We start from the raw sequence: 17,246 nt of genomic DNA, 5'->3' as shown, positions 1-17,246 counted from the left end.
TTGGCTCTGATTGGCTCTCAGATTTAGGATGGGGAGCCACCAAGGGGGAGGTCATGTGGGGTCAGTCTGTGTGTGTACTGCATATATGCATATTTTCTTGAACTGAAATATTACTCTGTTTATGTTAGGTTTTTTGCTAGAACACCAGATAAAGCAGGAATTCTGAAGAGAGTAGGAAATGATGCATTGGGAAAGGAGACACAGGCATGACCCAAACCTGGGCCACCCAGCCTGTGCACATGGGGTGCGATCCAAAGCCCTGTTTGGGTCATAATAAAGCTTGTGGTGTGGATAAGAATTATCTGCATAATTATAGTTTCTGAGGTGACTATATGCTTTGAAGCATAATAATAATTATTATTATTATTAGTAGCAGTAGTATTTTTATTATTACCATTATTATATTGGAAGTAAGTAACACAGACAGGGGAAAAGACAAATGCAAAATCTCCAAGAGGAGGCTGAGCAAGCATTTTTGACTTTATTTTGGCTGAACAGAACAAACACTTACTGCAACCCAGAGGCCATATGGAGGTTAAATGGGTTAAGAGGGACTCTGGCACGTATCCTTGAGGAGAAAACAGAATTATTCTCCCACATCCGACTGTCCATGTTCAAGTGCTGAATCTTATTTCTCCCTTAATTTTTTAACAATCCTAAATCTGTGACCGTCATCATCTAAGACATTGGATTTAACGCTCATGTCCTTGAAGACATTGGATTGCTTCGGTTAATTCTGCAACTGATGCCTGTTGTTTTGGAGGCAACAAAAGACCAAAGATCAAACAACGACAAGGCAACAAAACTGATTACATGTTCATGTATTTATGCCTTTCTTGTATGCATTTTTTTATTATTATTATTCATAGTTTGGATCTGTGTTATTTATAAAATCTGTACTAGGTGACCCAAGACCTTGGTCATATCATGATGCAGCAATCCTGCAATAATTGATACATTGCATGACAATGATAGAATTATGCAACATGATTTCTGGTAAACTGAAGAATACAAAAGGCCCCTAAAAGACAAGGTGTAGGATGAAAGTGTTGTTTCTTCTTCTTCTTCTTCTTCTTCTTCTTCTTCTTCTTCTTCTTCTTCTTCTTCTTCAACCAACCATCATGTGACATGCACAGTGAGTGCCATATATATTGAAATTACAATATCTGCAGCTGGTAATTGGACAATTGGCTCACACAAGGCAGGACAACGCTGCAATGACTTTCCCAAGAAGACAATGAAGTGTTATTTAAAAAAAAAAAAAAAATTGCGACAGAACAATGTGTGGATGATATTCTGAAAATCTACATTTCATTATTTTAAAAATCAAGCAGGTGAAAAGGTCTACATGGAGGTAATATGCAGAGGTAAAATCTGACTCAAGAGCATTATCATGAGGTCAGCTATATCATGTTATTCAGTTAAATAGAAAACACTGACATGCCAGAGAAAACATATCTTTATGACATCCCAAGGTTTAAAAGAAAACTGTAAACCTCCTAAACTATGATATTATAATTAGAGGGAACATTCCTGTGGTGTCCTGTGTGTTTTATTTCAGGCATTCTTTTTATTATTATTTCTACAAGATCAGCTGATGAGCAGGATCCAAACTGTCTGGTTGGTCATTTTAGCTTTAATGTATGTCAGTTTGTGTATCGTAAGGTCACAGAAAGGCAAAGGGTTGAACAGGAAATGACACTTGTTAAGAAAAATACCCTTTTCTGGGAACTTCACATTTTTGTCCGGGGAGAACTTTAATTTGAGACACTCCCTTAGCATTCCAATGAGATATCCATTACTATGAGCTGTTATGTTATAGCCATTAGACTGCAGATGATTATCAAATAATGTAAAACATTTTTAATAGATGTTGTTATTCTGTTTGATTCATATGGTCCCAAATACCAGAATGGAAGTGGGTGTTCTCATTAAACGGGCCTCGTGGAACAGGATGATTTGTAGGGTCACGATGCAATTCCCCCGACATCCTAAGTCGTAAAAATAAAAAACCAAACAGTTTTTGTGTGTCTTCTTTCAAATAGCTCATTTCTTCTGTAAATCACATAGAAGGAATGTTGTAAACAAACTGTTTCTTTTTTACCAAAACCAATAACCATTGTTATTTGTTATGTCTGCTACCTGACCAGCCTACAGAATAAAGGTTTAATAGTCAAAGGAATGTGGATTCTCGCCTTTAAATCATCTGTCACGTTTGGCATCCAGACATGATTGTAGGCTAAGGCATTTCCTCCAATCAACAAGTGGTCAACATGTCTGCATTCCTGGAAAGAAGCAGAAAACTCCACAGCAAGCCTTAAATCTGCACAGCACAGGGACTACTGAAATGCAACAACATACAGGAAGCTGGTGATGAAGTGGTAAGCCACCATGCACAGAGGCTGTAGTCCTCAAAGAGGGTGACCTGGATTTGATTCTGGTCTGTGGCTATACCGCTATCTCTGATTTCTAACTCTATCCCTATCAAGAAGGACAAAAATCCCCAACATTTAGAAGAAAAAAAACGAATAGAGGAAACACTTGTTGTTCACAAAAGACTGTTTAAACAATCGAGATAGTGTGTTATCTTGTGCACATCTAATTTGACAACCCCAGAGCAGAGCAGATGAGCCCATGATCTAGGTCATAGTTCCAAAGCCAGTGATTACACATTCTGATCACGAGTCAGGATGGAGGTTTTCCAACATACAGAAAAACTTACTGTGTACTTGTTGCACATTTATTTGAAAGCAAAATAAGCTTGAACCTTGAACTTACAGCTATATGCACATATGTACAGGGAGCTTGTCTGTCAATTCTGTTAAAGCTGTGTTTCTCAACTGGTCGGTCTGGACCCAAAAGTGATTTTGAATGGCATCCAAGATAACAAAAAGTATTTCTCACACCTCAGCAGGCTTCTAATACTGGGCAGTTGTTATGTTTCATATGTTTCACCTTGAACCTTTGAAGACAATGCAGTTCTGTTAAATTATCACAGCGTGACTCATTATGTATGTTTTCATACACTACGCTTTTGTGTGTTATGTGAATAAAAAAAAATTTAAATTCAGAAAAATTGCTTCATTACTTCACCAGTACTTTCTGCATACCTCCCCGAGGTCTTTTCTAACATTTGATTCTGTTATTTAATCCTTTTCAAGACAAAGTGAATGAAGAATGAATGAACAGAAAAATGACCAATTTTCAGTCTTTAAAAAGAGATACAAACTAAAATATGGGAGAAGTTTATCATAAAGGAAATCAATGAATGAGTGTCTCTTACAGCAAGACGACAATGTACTTCATCTGTTCTGTATATTTCATCCTTGTGTTCCATTCTTGCAATAAATCGATACCCCAAGGAGCAAGCACAGAACCAGATGTGTACAGTACTTGCCTTAAAGAGCATATTGCAGGTCAAAGACAAAACTTAACTAATCATAGGAAAATACGTTAACAATACTGTTTTTAAAGAAATTCTGAAATTAATAACCCACAGTGCACACACGCGCACGCTCTCTTGCAACAGAGTTGGATTTATAATAAATCGTATGACTACATATATTAATACAGACTGTCCGGTGTCTATTACGCGCAAACTAGAGAATATAACAGAGGATTCCAGCAGATCAAATCATTAAACGCTGCGTATATAATATTTTATGTTAAACACCCAGAGATTTAAATCATTAATAAGGAAACGCTTTTGTGTCTGATGCCGAAATATTCAACGTGTCTGTTCATCGTTTCTGAGGTTGTGGGAATAATTCACCAAAACACACTATGAATAATCAAGCCACTTACACTGTGCGCCCGAATGTGTGCCGCGCAACTATTGCAGGGAGGCATCCTGTCTGTTCTCACTCACTACCACGTATCATTACTCCTCTTTAATCATGTTTTAGCCTGTTTTTTTGTGCTTTAATTCTTTTGTGCTGCCTTCTAAATGTTTGTTTGTAAAGTGTTTTATGCTCTCGGTGCAAGACAAGTTCCCCCAGGGGCAATAAAGGCTTCATTCATTCATTCATACACATATGCATAAAGCCGATCAAAGCAGAGTGACAGAACACGACTCCCTTACGTTACGTCATATGACGCGTTGTTGGAAAAAAAAGCGAGTTCTAAACAGCGATGCTAAAAACAGCCACTTTCTCCTCTAAATTAGAGCACTTATGTGTTGAAGAATATACTGAAAATCGATGTACTTATTCTACAGCCCTTATCTGACAACATGAAGTGTTAATCTCAACTTTTTTTTAACCTGCAATATGCTCTTTAAACAGGTGAAAGGGGGAGTGATTTTCTTTAACTATATCCTTTTATAGAGCTCTCGGTGTGTTGGTTTGTGTGTATTTTCTCCATTGGAGGTGTCATCGTGACGTCTCACCGGTGAGTCAGATCTTTCTAATGAAGTTTCCATGCAGGAAAACATGCACACCTTGTAAAACAGAACGATCAAAAAAGGATCCGATCACTCAAATTGATTTGCACACTTCTGTCACTTTTGGAGGAGATTGCGCTCAGCATTAACATGTTAGTAATTTTCACTGACCTTTCACGGATTTAGAGTCTGTATTGACAAGATAACACTAATGAAGTGTGTCTGTTTGGACCAAAGCGTCACTGGAAGAACCAATGATTACTTATTAGTGATAGTTTAAAGATCCAGACAAAAAGCAAGTTAACTATAGTTTTGCTAAGGCTTCACCTGTTGTCCACTGACGTGAGCTCTGCCACATTGATTAAAAAGTGTGTGGGTGGCCTTTATACCGAGCATTTAACACACAAACACGAACACACATCCCCATCCAGAGAGGAGCAGGAGACCCCTTACCTCAATCACACCCAGAGGCCTTGAAACTCTCAGCTCCACATGTCTATAAAAAGAGCCTCTCCTTCACTGAGGAAGCAACAGAGAGACCTTTTTCTCCTGCTGAGCAGTTTCATCGAGGAGCAGAGAGAAGGCAGAAGAGGAGGAAGAGAGGGATCACAGCGAAGAAAATCTGTGAAGAGACAGAGGGAGGAAAAACGAGAGGAGGAAAGAACAAGCCATTGAAGAAGGTAAGAACATGTTTTTTTTTTCTTGAAGTTTGGCTTGAAAATTGTCTTTAATTGTAGTGAGAGTCTTGTTTTCAGTATGAATTTGAAGGTTTGAAGGTTTTTCTGACATTTTCTGACATTTACAGCTTTACGTAATCCTTCAATTTGTTTTATTTTGAGAGTTTCAACTCAGCTTCTGAAATATATGCATGTTCTCTTAAATGGCATTTGTATTGCATTCTGGTTAAATACACCTGAAGAAACTCATCTATTTAACGGATCCTTTAAATATCTCTTTATGTGATCAGCACATAAGACTTTAGTCTATTTTGATAGCAGCTCTCAGGCATCTTATTATCAGTGTGTCTGCAGAGAGCAGAGCTCAGCTGAGTGAGTCATACCCAGTGAGGGAGAATGGAGACAAGTCTCTAACAGAGTTGCAAAGGCGGTGGCCCACCAAGGACTCACTCCTTGTAACAATGAGGAAGGGAGGGAGAAATAACAAAGATGTTCCAACAAAGGAAAGAAAATAACCTCAGCCTGTGTTGAATGATAAATCTAATGTGGAAAATGATTTTTTAAAGAATGCCGGGAGGTGGTTTTTCTTCTGTTGACAAAGTGGAAGAAGGTCAAAAGGGAGCATTTATCTATTCAAAGAGTTCCTTTGTACAGCTTCCTCAATTAAGAATGAATACAGCGATTCTGAACTGTGTGGAGCCTCCATGAATCTTTCCTCCTGCAACATGTACTCGTAGCTGTGCATTGATCACCGTCCCTGAACTAAGGGACACTTAAAACACAAAGGGACTCGACAATCAAGTGACCTCACTGACCTTTTGATTCTTGGCTGCAGATCAATATGAATGTTCAATAGGGTAGTAAAGGAGAAGAAAGCCGTAGTCTAACTGTACTGACGTCAACAACGACTTCATCATAAACTGATAATCAACTGAAAATGGAGCTCCATGTTGACAGAATGTCTCTAAATATAAACCCAGCGCTACTGAATGAAGGCGTTTATATACTGCACTCATTTTTACTGCACTAGAATAAATACTAAAAGTTTTATACTACAGCAGTCCCCTGAATAGCTGAAAAGCAGCTGATGTCTCTTAGAACCAGCCAAACCAAATCACATCACATTGTTTGAACAAATAACTTAGTCATAAGTCATTGGTTCAAATAATGTGATTTGATTTGGTTTGGCTGCCTTTTTTAAATCACATAATGACAGACCACTGTCTGATCTCATGCTTGGCATTGCACAATTCTTTTCCTATTGAACGGTTCACATTAGCTTTTTTTTTTTGTTCTCTTGCATTACCCCGTGTAAAAGTAGAAATCTAACTTCTGACATTAAGCTCTACAGTTGATTTTGTCTAGTTGTAAATGTAGTGGACAGGTGTTGAGAATTAGCCTGTGCACTAAAACACTCAAACACTGCATCTGGTTCGTCCAATGTATCTGTGATGTCCACCCCAAATAAAGTCTATCTATCTTAAGCCAGGGATCTAAAGAATTAAACAGTAGACAATGAGGCAGATGCAAGTAAGAGCAAGCCCATACAGCTTGTATCTTATGAATCCCTTGTGTGTGCAATAAGATAAAGATCAGATAAACACTTAAACTGGGGAAAATCATTCAAGTAGTACACAACCCTTTTCTAAACCCATGCATGTCTGTTTCTAATCATTTGGAGACAGTCCCTTGGTGTTAAAAAAGATTAATCTTCAACAACCCACTTTTGTGAACTCTGTCAAAGAGTCACATTCCCTGCCATTTTTGCTGTCTGCCTCTTTTAAAAGAGATGAATGTGAGTCTGTTAAAACGAAACCGCCTGTTAAAAAACATGTAATGTTTCAAGAGGAATGTTAATTCACAGTTTTCACACATAAATTGACAGTTGTAATTCAGCCATGACACACAGCTCTACAAATCATGTATCTCACAGTGCTGAACCCCAGCAAGTTATATAAGGAAGAGATGAAGTGTTATGCAAGTGCAATGAGTGACACCTACTGTGTGTATTACCTCCCCAAAGAGCCAACTTTCTCCAGTTTGACAGTAATTTAGTGAACACTTGAGTTAGAGGGGAATTACGTTTCATTGCAGTCTTTGAGCTTTCAAATACTTTTCCACTTAAAACCTCATTGGGTTTTTTTTTGTCATCCACACCAGGTTGAAGATGGTGTGTGTGTGTTGCTTCTTCGTGATGCTGATGGCATGCATGTGCGTCTCTGGGTTTGGGTCGCTATGCTTGGATGGCTCTATCTGCAACAGCCTTAGTAACAAGGGGAACATAATGGTAGGTCAAAATGTCTTATCTGTACTTGAGCATGTTCTTTTTAGCTCTCGTTTCCTTCTGTTACAATTCAAGGAGACAGCGACATTTTATTGCACAGGTCATTTGAAGTGGTTGAATTACAAGGCAGCAAACTAAAAGAAGAACATAATCAGTAATTCACTCTTAAATGTTAATGTTGTAATTGTTGTCCCAGCTATCTCTCAATACAATATGTCCACTCTCATTTGGTAATACTGATTGAGTAAAAAGCTCATTTGTGTTTTGTCTTTTTGCAACGATTTCATTACTGATAACAGAAGATTCTAAATGTTTTCTATATATTCTTCTCCCACAGGACTGTATTCACCTCTGCATGTCTGTGGTACAGACTGAATTCCCAGAGCTTCATCCATCAGGCATGCAGGGCAATGACGATAAAGACCTTTTACTCAAAATCATTCTGTCCAAAATAGTCTCTGAAGACAAGATCTCAGAGCGTCACAGTAACCAGCGACGCTCCTATTCTATGGAGCATTTCCGCTGGGGCAAACCCACTGGCCGTAAACGTCGACCTGTAAAGGTTTATGCCACTTCTCCGGAAGGAGGGAGCTCTTTCGAGGATATTTTCCCCTTTCAAGTCCGCAGGCAGCTGAGCATAAATGAGGAGGAAGCAAAGGGAGGCCCTAATGGAGAAAGTCAACAAAACCAGGTTTTGCTGAGTGCAAGGGTAGCCTCCAAACCAAAGACTCAGTTGAGTGCCCAGCACAGAAAGGATGGTACCTATCGGATGAGTCACTTCAGATGGGGCAGCCCACCCGTCTCTAAACGTAACAACAGCTTGATGAAAACATGGGAGAAGAAACCTCAGAGGCATCTTGCTCAGCTCTTGAGTATTTCTGACGTGAATGCACAGAGAATAATGCAATGAATTCAAGAGGAAGAGGAGAAGTAGGGGGGAGGCCGGGTAGTTACAAAGTGTCTAATAGGTGTTGCATGTTAGTTTCCACAGGTCTTACTTTTTAATCTACAGAAATGTGTCATTATCATCAGCATGTAGTTCAATGTTTTTTAGCCAACAATTTGTCTCAATAAAACAAACTGAACATAAGAGACAAGGCAGTTTTATGCTAAATAAAAACCTCAATGCACGCACTGACTGCTTTGTCTTCTTTGCCCAACACGAAGGCTTCCTTTGGGGAACTTTGTGTATAAAATCAAAAAGAGCTTTTTTACCCTGAAATCATGCAGAGGTGAGAACTTTAAATGCAGTTATATTTTACTGCTTTAAGCAGTAAAGACGTTGGTATTTGGTAGTATCAGTAACTTCCTTCTAGACTTTAACTTCATGTAAAAAAGGAACAAAGATTTTTCAGTAGCCTTTTTGTGCAACAAAGTGCAAGCTGATCGTCAAACAATATATTTTTCTTTCATTTTTTTATCGCATTTTATTCTTTCCATAATGGGTTTATTTTGAACACAACTGAATAAAATTGAGTAAACTTTAGTTTCTCCATCATGATGATCAAAATAGAACCAGACACAGATCAGACTGATAATGTTTACAGACAAATTTATTGTACATCACATCAACACTACTAGCATGCAAAGTCAGGTATGGCACTCATAAGGCATTTTCTCCATGTAAAAGCTGCCTTTGTCACTAGGTTATCCAGTTTTTAAAGTGCAAAGTTCACAGAATGAATAGATTTGACCTACAGCACTACTTTGTAAACAGATCTATCAACCAGACATGTAATGACAAAAGTAAGCATGGATTACCGTCAGTTAATATTACATTACGCTATGCAGTGACGACGAGCACACTGGTAGATTTACAGGTCTTCACCGCGAAGTTGCAAGATGCTGAAAAAGACAATTTGACACACGAGGTGTCAGTGGAAGGTTTAGACAGCTGCATGTTGCTTTTACTCAGCTCGCTCTTTACAAATGTGGTCGCACAAAAACTGTAAACTGTGTTTGACGAGTTTGGTCATGGATATTGATGGTACAGTTTTTCAAATAGACGTGGACACACACACACCTGCAATGACAACAAGGGTAAACATGGAGACAATCGGATACACTGGCATGTGTGAACATAAATATGCATACACGGGTAATTGCAATCGTAAGAAAGAATACAAATAAAACAAAGTGGACTGTAACACTTGACAATCAGGGACAAACCAGACAGACTTTTTACTTAAAACAAGATGCTTGAGACACGTTCACATGAAATGCCGTTATTTCACAGAAGCTCAGGAGCAAAAAAGGAGGGGCTTTTTCTCGCAACTTAACAAAACTGAACCGTCACAGCACAGAAGGTACAAGTTCAAACACATAAAAGCATCTGCTACTAACGGTTGGGCTATAAGCCAGACTAGTGCCAAATTATTGCCATGGTACTTCTCTTTATATGTGTATCTGTGTGTGTGTGTGTGATTTGTGTGTACATGCACACAAAATGGCTTTTAGACTTATTCATGTTTCTGAATGACAAAGATGGACAGTTTGGAGGCTGCGGCCGTAGCAGTGTGGCGCAAAAAAGAGTGCAAAGTTCTTGCAGAAGGACTTCGTGTGTGACGTCGTCAATCAAAGTCATGACTGTGGCGCTGTCTTAAAATTTCCTTTTTTTCTTCAAAGATTGGTAAATTCATACTTGAGCAGGATGCTTTCAGCCTTCACTAGTGTTATGTACTGGCCTCGAGATGATTAAGGCCTCTGCTGTGAGCTGTTCACACCGTTGAGAATTCACCTTTTGATTGATGAGGTGCTTGTTAAATCATTTACGGACAAATTTGAATTCTAACTACATAACATTTTTCTCATTATTCATGGAAACAATCAGTGCAGAGGCAGTCTAAAATTAGAATTAATATATATATAGAGAGAGAGATATATACACATCAAAACAACCCTACACTGTACATCAGCTTCAAGATTTATATAGTTCTCTGTATATACACATTTATATGGAAAGAAGAAAAATAAAGGATACTTGGTTATCTCCTAGTGTTTCTGGTAAACATGATGGTAGACACTTCAGCAGTTTAGTAACCGGACGTGACAGGTGCAGTGTATGGTAGTTTTTTAACTTGAGTCACCTGTAAGGCACACTCACTTTGGGAGGATAGCACACAGATCGACGGTTATCCCTCATTGAATTAGCAGCCGATAAAAAAAAATAAAAATAGATCTATAAATAATTAAAAGAAAACTAAATAGGTGCAAGAAATAAATACCGGTCAGAAAAGAAAAAAGCACTTTTGGCTAATGCTAAAAAGGCAAAACAGTAAAACATGAAAGCATTAAAACACTGAAGAAATTTTTTCCAGAGTGTGGTAACAAGAGGAACGAAAAAAATAGTATCATATTTAAATAGATCTATCATTATTTCAATTAAATGAACACAAAAATACACTATCACGTTCATTTAGACCCACCTAATTCATACACTCTCTTTCTGGTCATAAAGTCAACCAAACAATAGAACAGAGTTTAACATATCAAAGACACATGAATAGGATTGGTTTATCTTGTTTGTTATCAAGTGTGTCACTATGGTAACCTTTAAGGGGAGGTAAGGGGGGGGGGGGGGGGGGGGGACAGGATACAAAACATACAAATCAAGTATCTTTCTAAAACCTAAGAAGTAACTTCCAGTTCTGCCACCTTTATCCACATAACTCCCTGCAACTTTTAATTTGAAAATCCAACCAGTGGAATTTCTACAGACATCTAACGAGGGAAGAGTTAAAATGAAAGTTTGTTGTTCTACTGCTTTGTTGGCAAGCTTGTTTTGGACGCATTCAGAAGATTAATTAGCGATTGTTTCATTCAGTTTAGTTGATCAGGGCGTGTTCTTCAGTCTGCTGTTTTTCTATTTAATGGTCAGGATGACTTTACAGTGAATATCAGTTCCACCCCCTTTGCCAAAATCCCGTTCCTGTCCTCAAATGTTCAGTAGGTTTGAAATGGATTTTCAAGTCTAATACACACAAAGGTCAGGAAACTTCATCTCGTAGATGGGCACAGAGCGACTCTGGGTTTGGCCATAACCTGATGAAATGGTTCCAGACGGGCTTGGCGGGGGTCTGAAAGAGAAGAGTAACCAGAAGTCAATGATTGTAGTCAGTGTCATTAACGCCCATCATAAACTGTTAAGCCATTAAGTGTGTATTTTATATGTCAAAGGCAACATCCCTCACCTGATTGTAATCTCAAAGATCTGATTGAGTTTGCTCTGCAGTAGTGTAGCCTAGAAGGGAGAAAATACATCATATTAGAAGACAGCGTAAGCTTGAATGTATTAAAACAATAAAAGAAAGAAAACCAAACGGTGAAAGGGAAACTTAAAATAATGTACCCTGGCACCGCAGTGGGCAGCTATCTCCTCGAAGGGGGCCTTCTGAAACTTCTCCACCACTTGTCTTCTCCGCTCCCTCTCCTGCTCCTCCATACCCACACTGTCCACTAGAGGGAGACACAAACAACATTATAATGATGCATGATGCTCTAGTCTCCTGCATTTGAAGATCCACGATTTATTTTTGGTTTTTTATTGGTTTTATTTTGGGGCAGTAAAAAAAATGGGTGTAGTAGAAAAGTAATAAGTCAATGGGTTTTCTTTGGCTTTCCTTTAGTATGGTGAGCTAGATATATATATTTTTGTCTTAATTTTGTTTCGGAATAAAAAAAATCAATCAAACCTATATGAAACAGGTAAATGTCAAGTTGAATGAAGTGTGCGCTGAATAAAAGTTAGAGAACATACCGATTGCGTTTTTCAGGGTTTCAAATGTGATCTCCTCTGCTGGGGTCCGCTGCACAACAGATAAACATAAATAATATTTTGATGCAGTTAAGATCTCTGAGCCGTATCTGCTGAAGTGTGAAACTTCCTTATCGAGTGTGGTATTTTTGTAAATGCTTTTTGCATCTTTACCTCCTCTTTCTCTGGACTGTTTCGGGACTCTACTTCCACTTGTAGCGAGATGGTCTCCCCGATACTTTTCCTCTTGGACAGTCGGTCCTCATCTGGAAAGAAAAGGGTTTAATCTTTAACTTTCCAGTCAAACGATTTACAATTAGTCACGTGAAACAGAGACACTTTGTTGGTTTGACGATCTGACAAAAGCCAGGCGTAGGAATGTCTGCCAAAGCTTGAGGATCGTCCTCTAACTCAGTGACGTTGGCTCAAGCGTTCCCCCCGTGAGAAAAGTGCCACTCAAAAAACAAAAAACAAATCCCAACCAGCTCTGAGAGAGTATTTTAGCTCTAAGCATCTATTTCCAAACAGGAATCAATAAAGTATCCAGAAAACGCTGTAACACTCTGGTAAGTCAATGAACATGATCAATATTTGCTTAGAGAGTGCACATCAGTCACTTTGGGAATTCCTCCACTGAGTTGACAAAGCTTTAAGACTTTCTGAACTCCGTGCTACATCCCAACACAAGAGACCGTTTGTTGGAGCTCCTCACCAGTAAACTGCGGGACATAAGGTGTAGCCAGTCTCTCCGTGTTATAGCCACTGCCTCCGAGAACCTCGGTGATCTTTGATTGGAGAAACAAAACATCCCCTTCCACCTTCTCTAGCGAAGAAGGCAGCCTGAGAAAAACAAAATTGTCGTGATTCAATAAAATAAAAGTCAAAAGAAGGCTTAAACCATAAAATGAATTGTATAGTTTGGAAGGAAGGAGCAGTGACTGCTGGGACATACTTTGGATTGTCAATGAAGACGTCTTCAGGCAAAAGATGGGGACATTCTTTCTGTCTCACCTCGATCACCTGGAGGGCAGAGGGAGGAGTTTATTAAAAAGAGCTTCTTGGGATTTCAGTCCCACAGACGTATTTGACAGAGCAGCTCAGGGTCAGACCTCGTGGATGTGCTGGCAGAAGGCTGGCACGGTGGTGAGCTGGCAGATGAGGTTGAGGTAGGCGGCGGCCAGAGCATGAACAGCACAGCGGTTATAAACAGGCAGAGCCTCGTCCGTGGAGAGCGCCAGATCCTGCACAAAACACAGAGCACTGTCAGCAAGGAGAGCTTGTTCGTGCGCTCAGGCTGCAGGCTTCACACTGAATCTGAAGAAGTCCGATTTACCTTTGATCTCTGAAACTTTCCATTGTATCCCTCTTTCTTTTATAGATATTTTGTTATACTTGTTGAATAGCAATCTTTTAAAAGAATTTTTGGGTCTGGGATCAACATGACATTATTTCCTACCACAATGATTCAGACGAGGCAAGTTTATTATATATTATTTATAGGGCACATTTCAACTACGAGTGCTTTACACAAGACATCAAAAAGCATCATGACAGCAAAGGAAAGAAACATTAAAATAGAAAATGTAGAAATCACTGAAATGTTTAAAATATGTTCAAATAAAGTTAACTGTAGCTTTTGACTCTTTTTATATTCTTACTTCAGAGAGATTAAACAGGTAAATGTAACTTTTCACATGCATCAGTACCTGCAAGGCGAGTGCCAGGCGAATCAGGTCGACCACCACCTCTTCGACGGCCAGCTCAACGCTCAGAAGACCCAGCAGAGTGAAGAGGGTCTCGTAGTGCCGCCGACCGCTGCTCTGCTCCTTACAACCCAGGTAGATGTGTCGATACAGCTGCTGTCCATGCTGGGAGAAGAAAGCAAGAGGGTGATGATAAGGCAGAACAGACAGGGAGCCAAGGGAACTTTGCAAGACAAAACATCCTCCTGGTGCTGTATTGTTTTTATACTATCGCTTAAAAGTTAAAGATTTTTTTTAAACAGTATGGTGGCTACAGTGATACACAACTTGAAATACCATGTAGTGCAAGTTTAATGTAGAAGTTTCACCTTTTTCATGAACAAGTTGTCCTGCCTGGAACATTTGTCGACTTTGAGTTTGAGCACAGAGATGTCTGCGAGGATGCTGAGTAGAAAGACGATCCGATTATTTACACAATTTGTCCCTTGAGTTCACTGAAGTCTATCCAAGACCCCAAAAAAAATCTCTAAAATACACGCACAAAAAAACCACCCTGTCCCTGCAGAAACACCCCCGATATAACACACCTGATGTTGGAGAACTTGGCCGTGTTTTCGTGCCGGTCGATCAGACTGAGAAGGATCTGGAGCACCAGCATCCGAACCTCCGGATCCTCTGTTAGAGAGAAGGACAGCAGAGGCTCCAGGAAGGAGCTGGGCAGCGCTGTGAGCATGTTGGTGGTCTGGTAACCTGCTGTCACCTGAGATATTAAAAGAGAATGTTACATCTGAGAGCGAGAACTTTCTGATGAACTAACTACATCACTTGATACACTTAATTAAGAGAAACAAGATGTCTGATTGAGTCTTTGCCACCACCTGGATGGATGGATGTGTTTTCGGGAGCTCAGGTCTGTTTTATTTATAGCTAACTAGTAGCCTCGCTGCATAAAAAAAAAAAATCCTTAGAAAATGGGAAGACGAGTGTGGAGCCAACAAAAAGATGAAAGAATATCAAAAGGAGAAAAAAAAAAAAAAAAGGACTGTGATGTTTATATTCACAGAAGAGTGTGTCTTAAGAGCTGTATGTTCTGGTAAAGTTTGATGGACCGCAGCTGAAACGTCTACTTTAAAACAATGCAGACATAAGAATAATAAAAGGATGAAGGTTTACCTGGACCAAGGACTTTAGTAACATAACCTGAATCATCCTGGTGCTTTCAGGCCTGCAGAGGAAATCAAATACAGGAACTGATTCAAACCTTTTGATTCCAGTTGTCTGATTAATATTAGATTGCACATGTAGTTGGGAACATGTTTGTTAGATTTGTGAGAAAGTTACCGAGAGCCTATGGAGGTCAGAGCTGGGTGAACCCCAGGCACAGGGATCTTGCCCATGATGAAGAGCATGACCTCAGACCTCTGGTATGTTGGAAGAGTGTTTGCAAAAGAACCTGAAAAAGATGGAAGCAGAGCGTAGAGTGAGACATGAGCATCAGAAAGAAGGAAGATTAAAACAAGGAGTTAAAAAAAAAACTACCACAAGTTCACACTTAAGAGACGCAAGTGAGATGAACACACAGACACACACACACACACACACACACACACACTTACCGATGGTTCTGATGACGGCCTCCTGCAGCTGCCTCTCCTCGTGGGCTTTGATGATCTTTGTGCCGATGTTGGTGCTGCCGTCGTAAGAGCCGGTGAGCTCGTAATCGACGCTCAGACGGAGCTGCCGCAGCAGAGTGTTAAACACCTCCAGCACTGTGGGACCTGCATGCAAACAGAGAATAATCAAAACCCCAGGAGTGAAGGCGTCTGATGGGTTGAATAATATAACTGTCCCTAAAACTGAATCTATCAACAGACTGGATTGTACTCATGCAGCATGTCACGGCCGTGGTTCTATTCTGACAGATACACTGAGACGCTGTGCAGGCTGAGAAAATAGACAACTTTATTAGTCGTTGCAGAGCCCTTATATACTGTTCAACAGATGTCACAAATTCCTTCCCACTTTAGATACTTCTGTACATGGTATGAAGAAACACATGACCTTTACTCTTCACATGTCAGACCTATATTTGAGGAACAGTTCATCCTCTCTTCCCATATGGTCATAGCTTCTCCAAATAGATCATAGTCTGCTAACAGCAAAGTCACCTCTACAAAGTGTATCCAAACTGAACGTATTCACAGAAATTCGTACTATCAGCGTCCCAACATCTGACGACACATGCATCCCATCCTACCTACGACAACTCAGCTGGTGTGTGTGTGTGCGTGTGTGTGCGTGTGTGTGTTTGTCATTCCTCTCACCTACAGAGCCGCTGGCTGCTATGGCGGCTGCCTCCAGCAACACTTCCACTATCCCGGCTCGCACTGTGGCTGAATTCTTGCTGTTTGCATCCAGGTGACCGAGAAGCTGCTGGATTACCAGATGAGAGTGCTGGGACTAAAGAGGAGGAAGAAACAAATCAAAGAAAACACATGAGCACACAGAGAGAAGAAAAATGAGAGGTTGGAAGTAACATTTAATCTTTTAAACAATCGAGAAAATCTGAGCTAAAACAAACCAATGATGCATTTTTTTCATTCAAAATCTTTAATTGTCAGCTGTATTGTGGCTGTAAATGAGTGACAACTGTTTTATGCACTGAATTCTGAAAAACACTTTCACGTTGAAAAACACAGCACTGTGTCAGTGACTCTATGTGCTGCACTCGGCCCTGGATGTTAGGCTGCCGGAGTGAAAGTGTAAGAGAGAAAAACAAGTTGAGGTCTTGTTTATTTGTTGGACACGTCTCGCTCACCTGTATGGAGTACATAATGATTTTGAAGCAACGCACTGCAAAGGTCTTGCCCTCCCATAGAGAGTGGTTATCTAAGTGCCTGGAGGAGAGACACAGACAGGAGCAGGGAGATAAAGATGAGATAAAGTAGCAGTAATCAGAAGGACATTATAAAGCCAAAAAGCCCTTATGTTAGGACTCCATCTTTTCACTTTGAAGAATAATGCTACATAATAACACATCACTGGTATTAGAAATGTGCTGCAGCACTAACTAAAGAATGAATCTGTAATGTAAGGGCAATCCATATATACAGAAACCAAACGATTCATGCTCTGTAACTGAAAGACTGGAGAATATCAGAAACAGTGACGGATGGACGACAGCAAGTTCCTCAAGAGAGAGAAGGGTACATTCAGAGCAAGCTGAAAAGAGAGAGTGATCAAAAGAACTGCACGTCTTCTCAACAATGCACAGGAAAATGCTCGATAGAGTAGCACTCAGAGTACCAAAAAAAAAAAAATCAATAAAAGCATTAGGGGCTTACAAGCCTCTGATATTGTGTTGATACAACTCTGCTCTGCCTTTATGGGGGAAATGCTTGAGGAAAAATAGCCTTAAAATTCCACTCTGTAAATATGAGTGCCCTTT

General features: G+C 39.8%; 1 protein-coding gene across 3 annotated transcripts in view; it reads right to left on the bottom strand.

Annotated features, from left to right (window-relative positions):
- Nucleotides 1-8,877: 8,877 nt before the first annotated feature.
- Nucleotides 8,878-17,246, bottom strand: part of LOC306837748 (protein EFR3 homolog B) — a 31,466-nt gene continuing 23,097 nt past the window's right edge. For all 3 annotated transcript variants that reach the window (XM_079365501.1, XM_079365500.1, XM_079365502.1), the window contains 16 exons: nt 16,617-16,695; nt 16,123-16,258; nt 15,415-15,576; nt 15,140-15,251; nt 14,972-15,023; nt 14,386-14,558; nt 14,167-14,242; nt 13,802-13,963; nt 13,205-13,336; nt 13,048-13,115; nt 12,808-12,935; nt 12,270-12,361; nt 12,099-12,147; nt 11,691-11,797; nt 11,533-11,582; nt 8,878-11,418 (listed from right to left, as the gene is read on the bottom strand). In XM_079365501.1, the coding sequence (XP_079221627.1) occupies nt 11,313-11,418; nt 11,533-11,582; nt 11,691-11,797; nt 12,099-12,147; nt 12,270-12,361; nt 12,808-12,935; nt 13,048-13,115; nt 13,205-13,336; nt 13,802-13,963; nt 14,167-14,242; nt 14,386-14,558; nt 14,972-15,023; nt 15,140-15,251; nt 15,415-15,576; nt 16,123-16,258; nt 16,617-16,695 (1,684 nt within the window). In that variant the 3' untranslated portion in view covers nt 8,878-11,312. The remainder of the gene's footprint in view (nt 11,419-11,532; nt 11,583-11,690; nt 11,798-12,098; nt 12,148-12,269; nt 12,362-12,807; nt 12,936-13,047; nt 13,116-13,204; nt 13,337-13,801; nt 13,964-14,166; nt 14,243-14,385; nt 14,559-14,971; nt 15,024-15,139; nt 15,252-15,414; nt 15,577-16,122; nt 16,259-16,616; nt 16,696-17,246) is intronic.

The sequence above is a fragment of the Symphodus melops genome (genome assembly GCF_947650265.1).
Source record: "Symphodus melops genome assembly, chromosome: 1".
Taxonomy (NCBI): Eukaryota; Metazoa; Chordata; class Actinopteri; order Labriformes; family Labridae; genus Symphodus; species Symphodus melops.
This window is presented reverse-complemented; position numbering and strand designations above follow the sequence as displayed.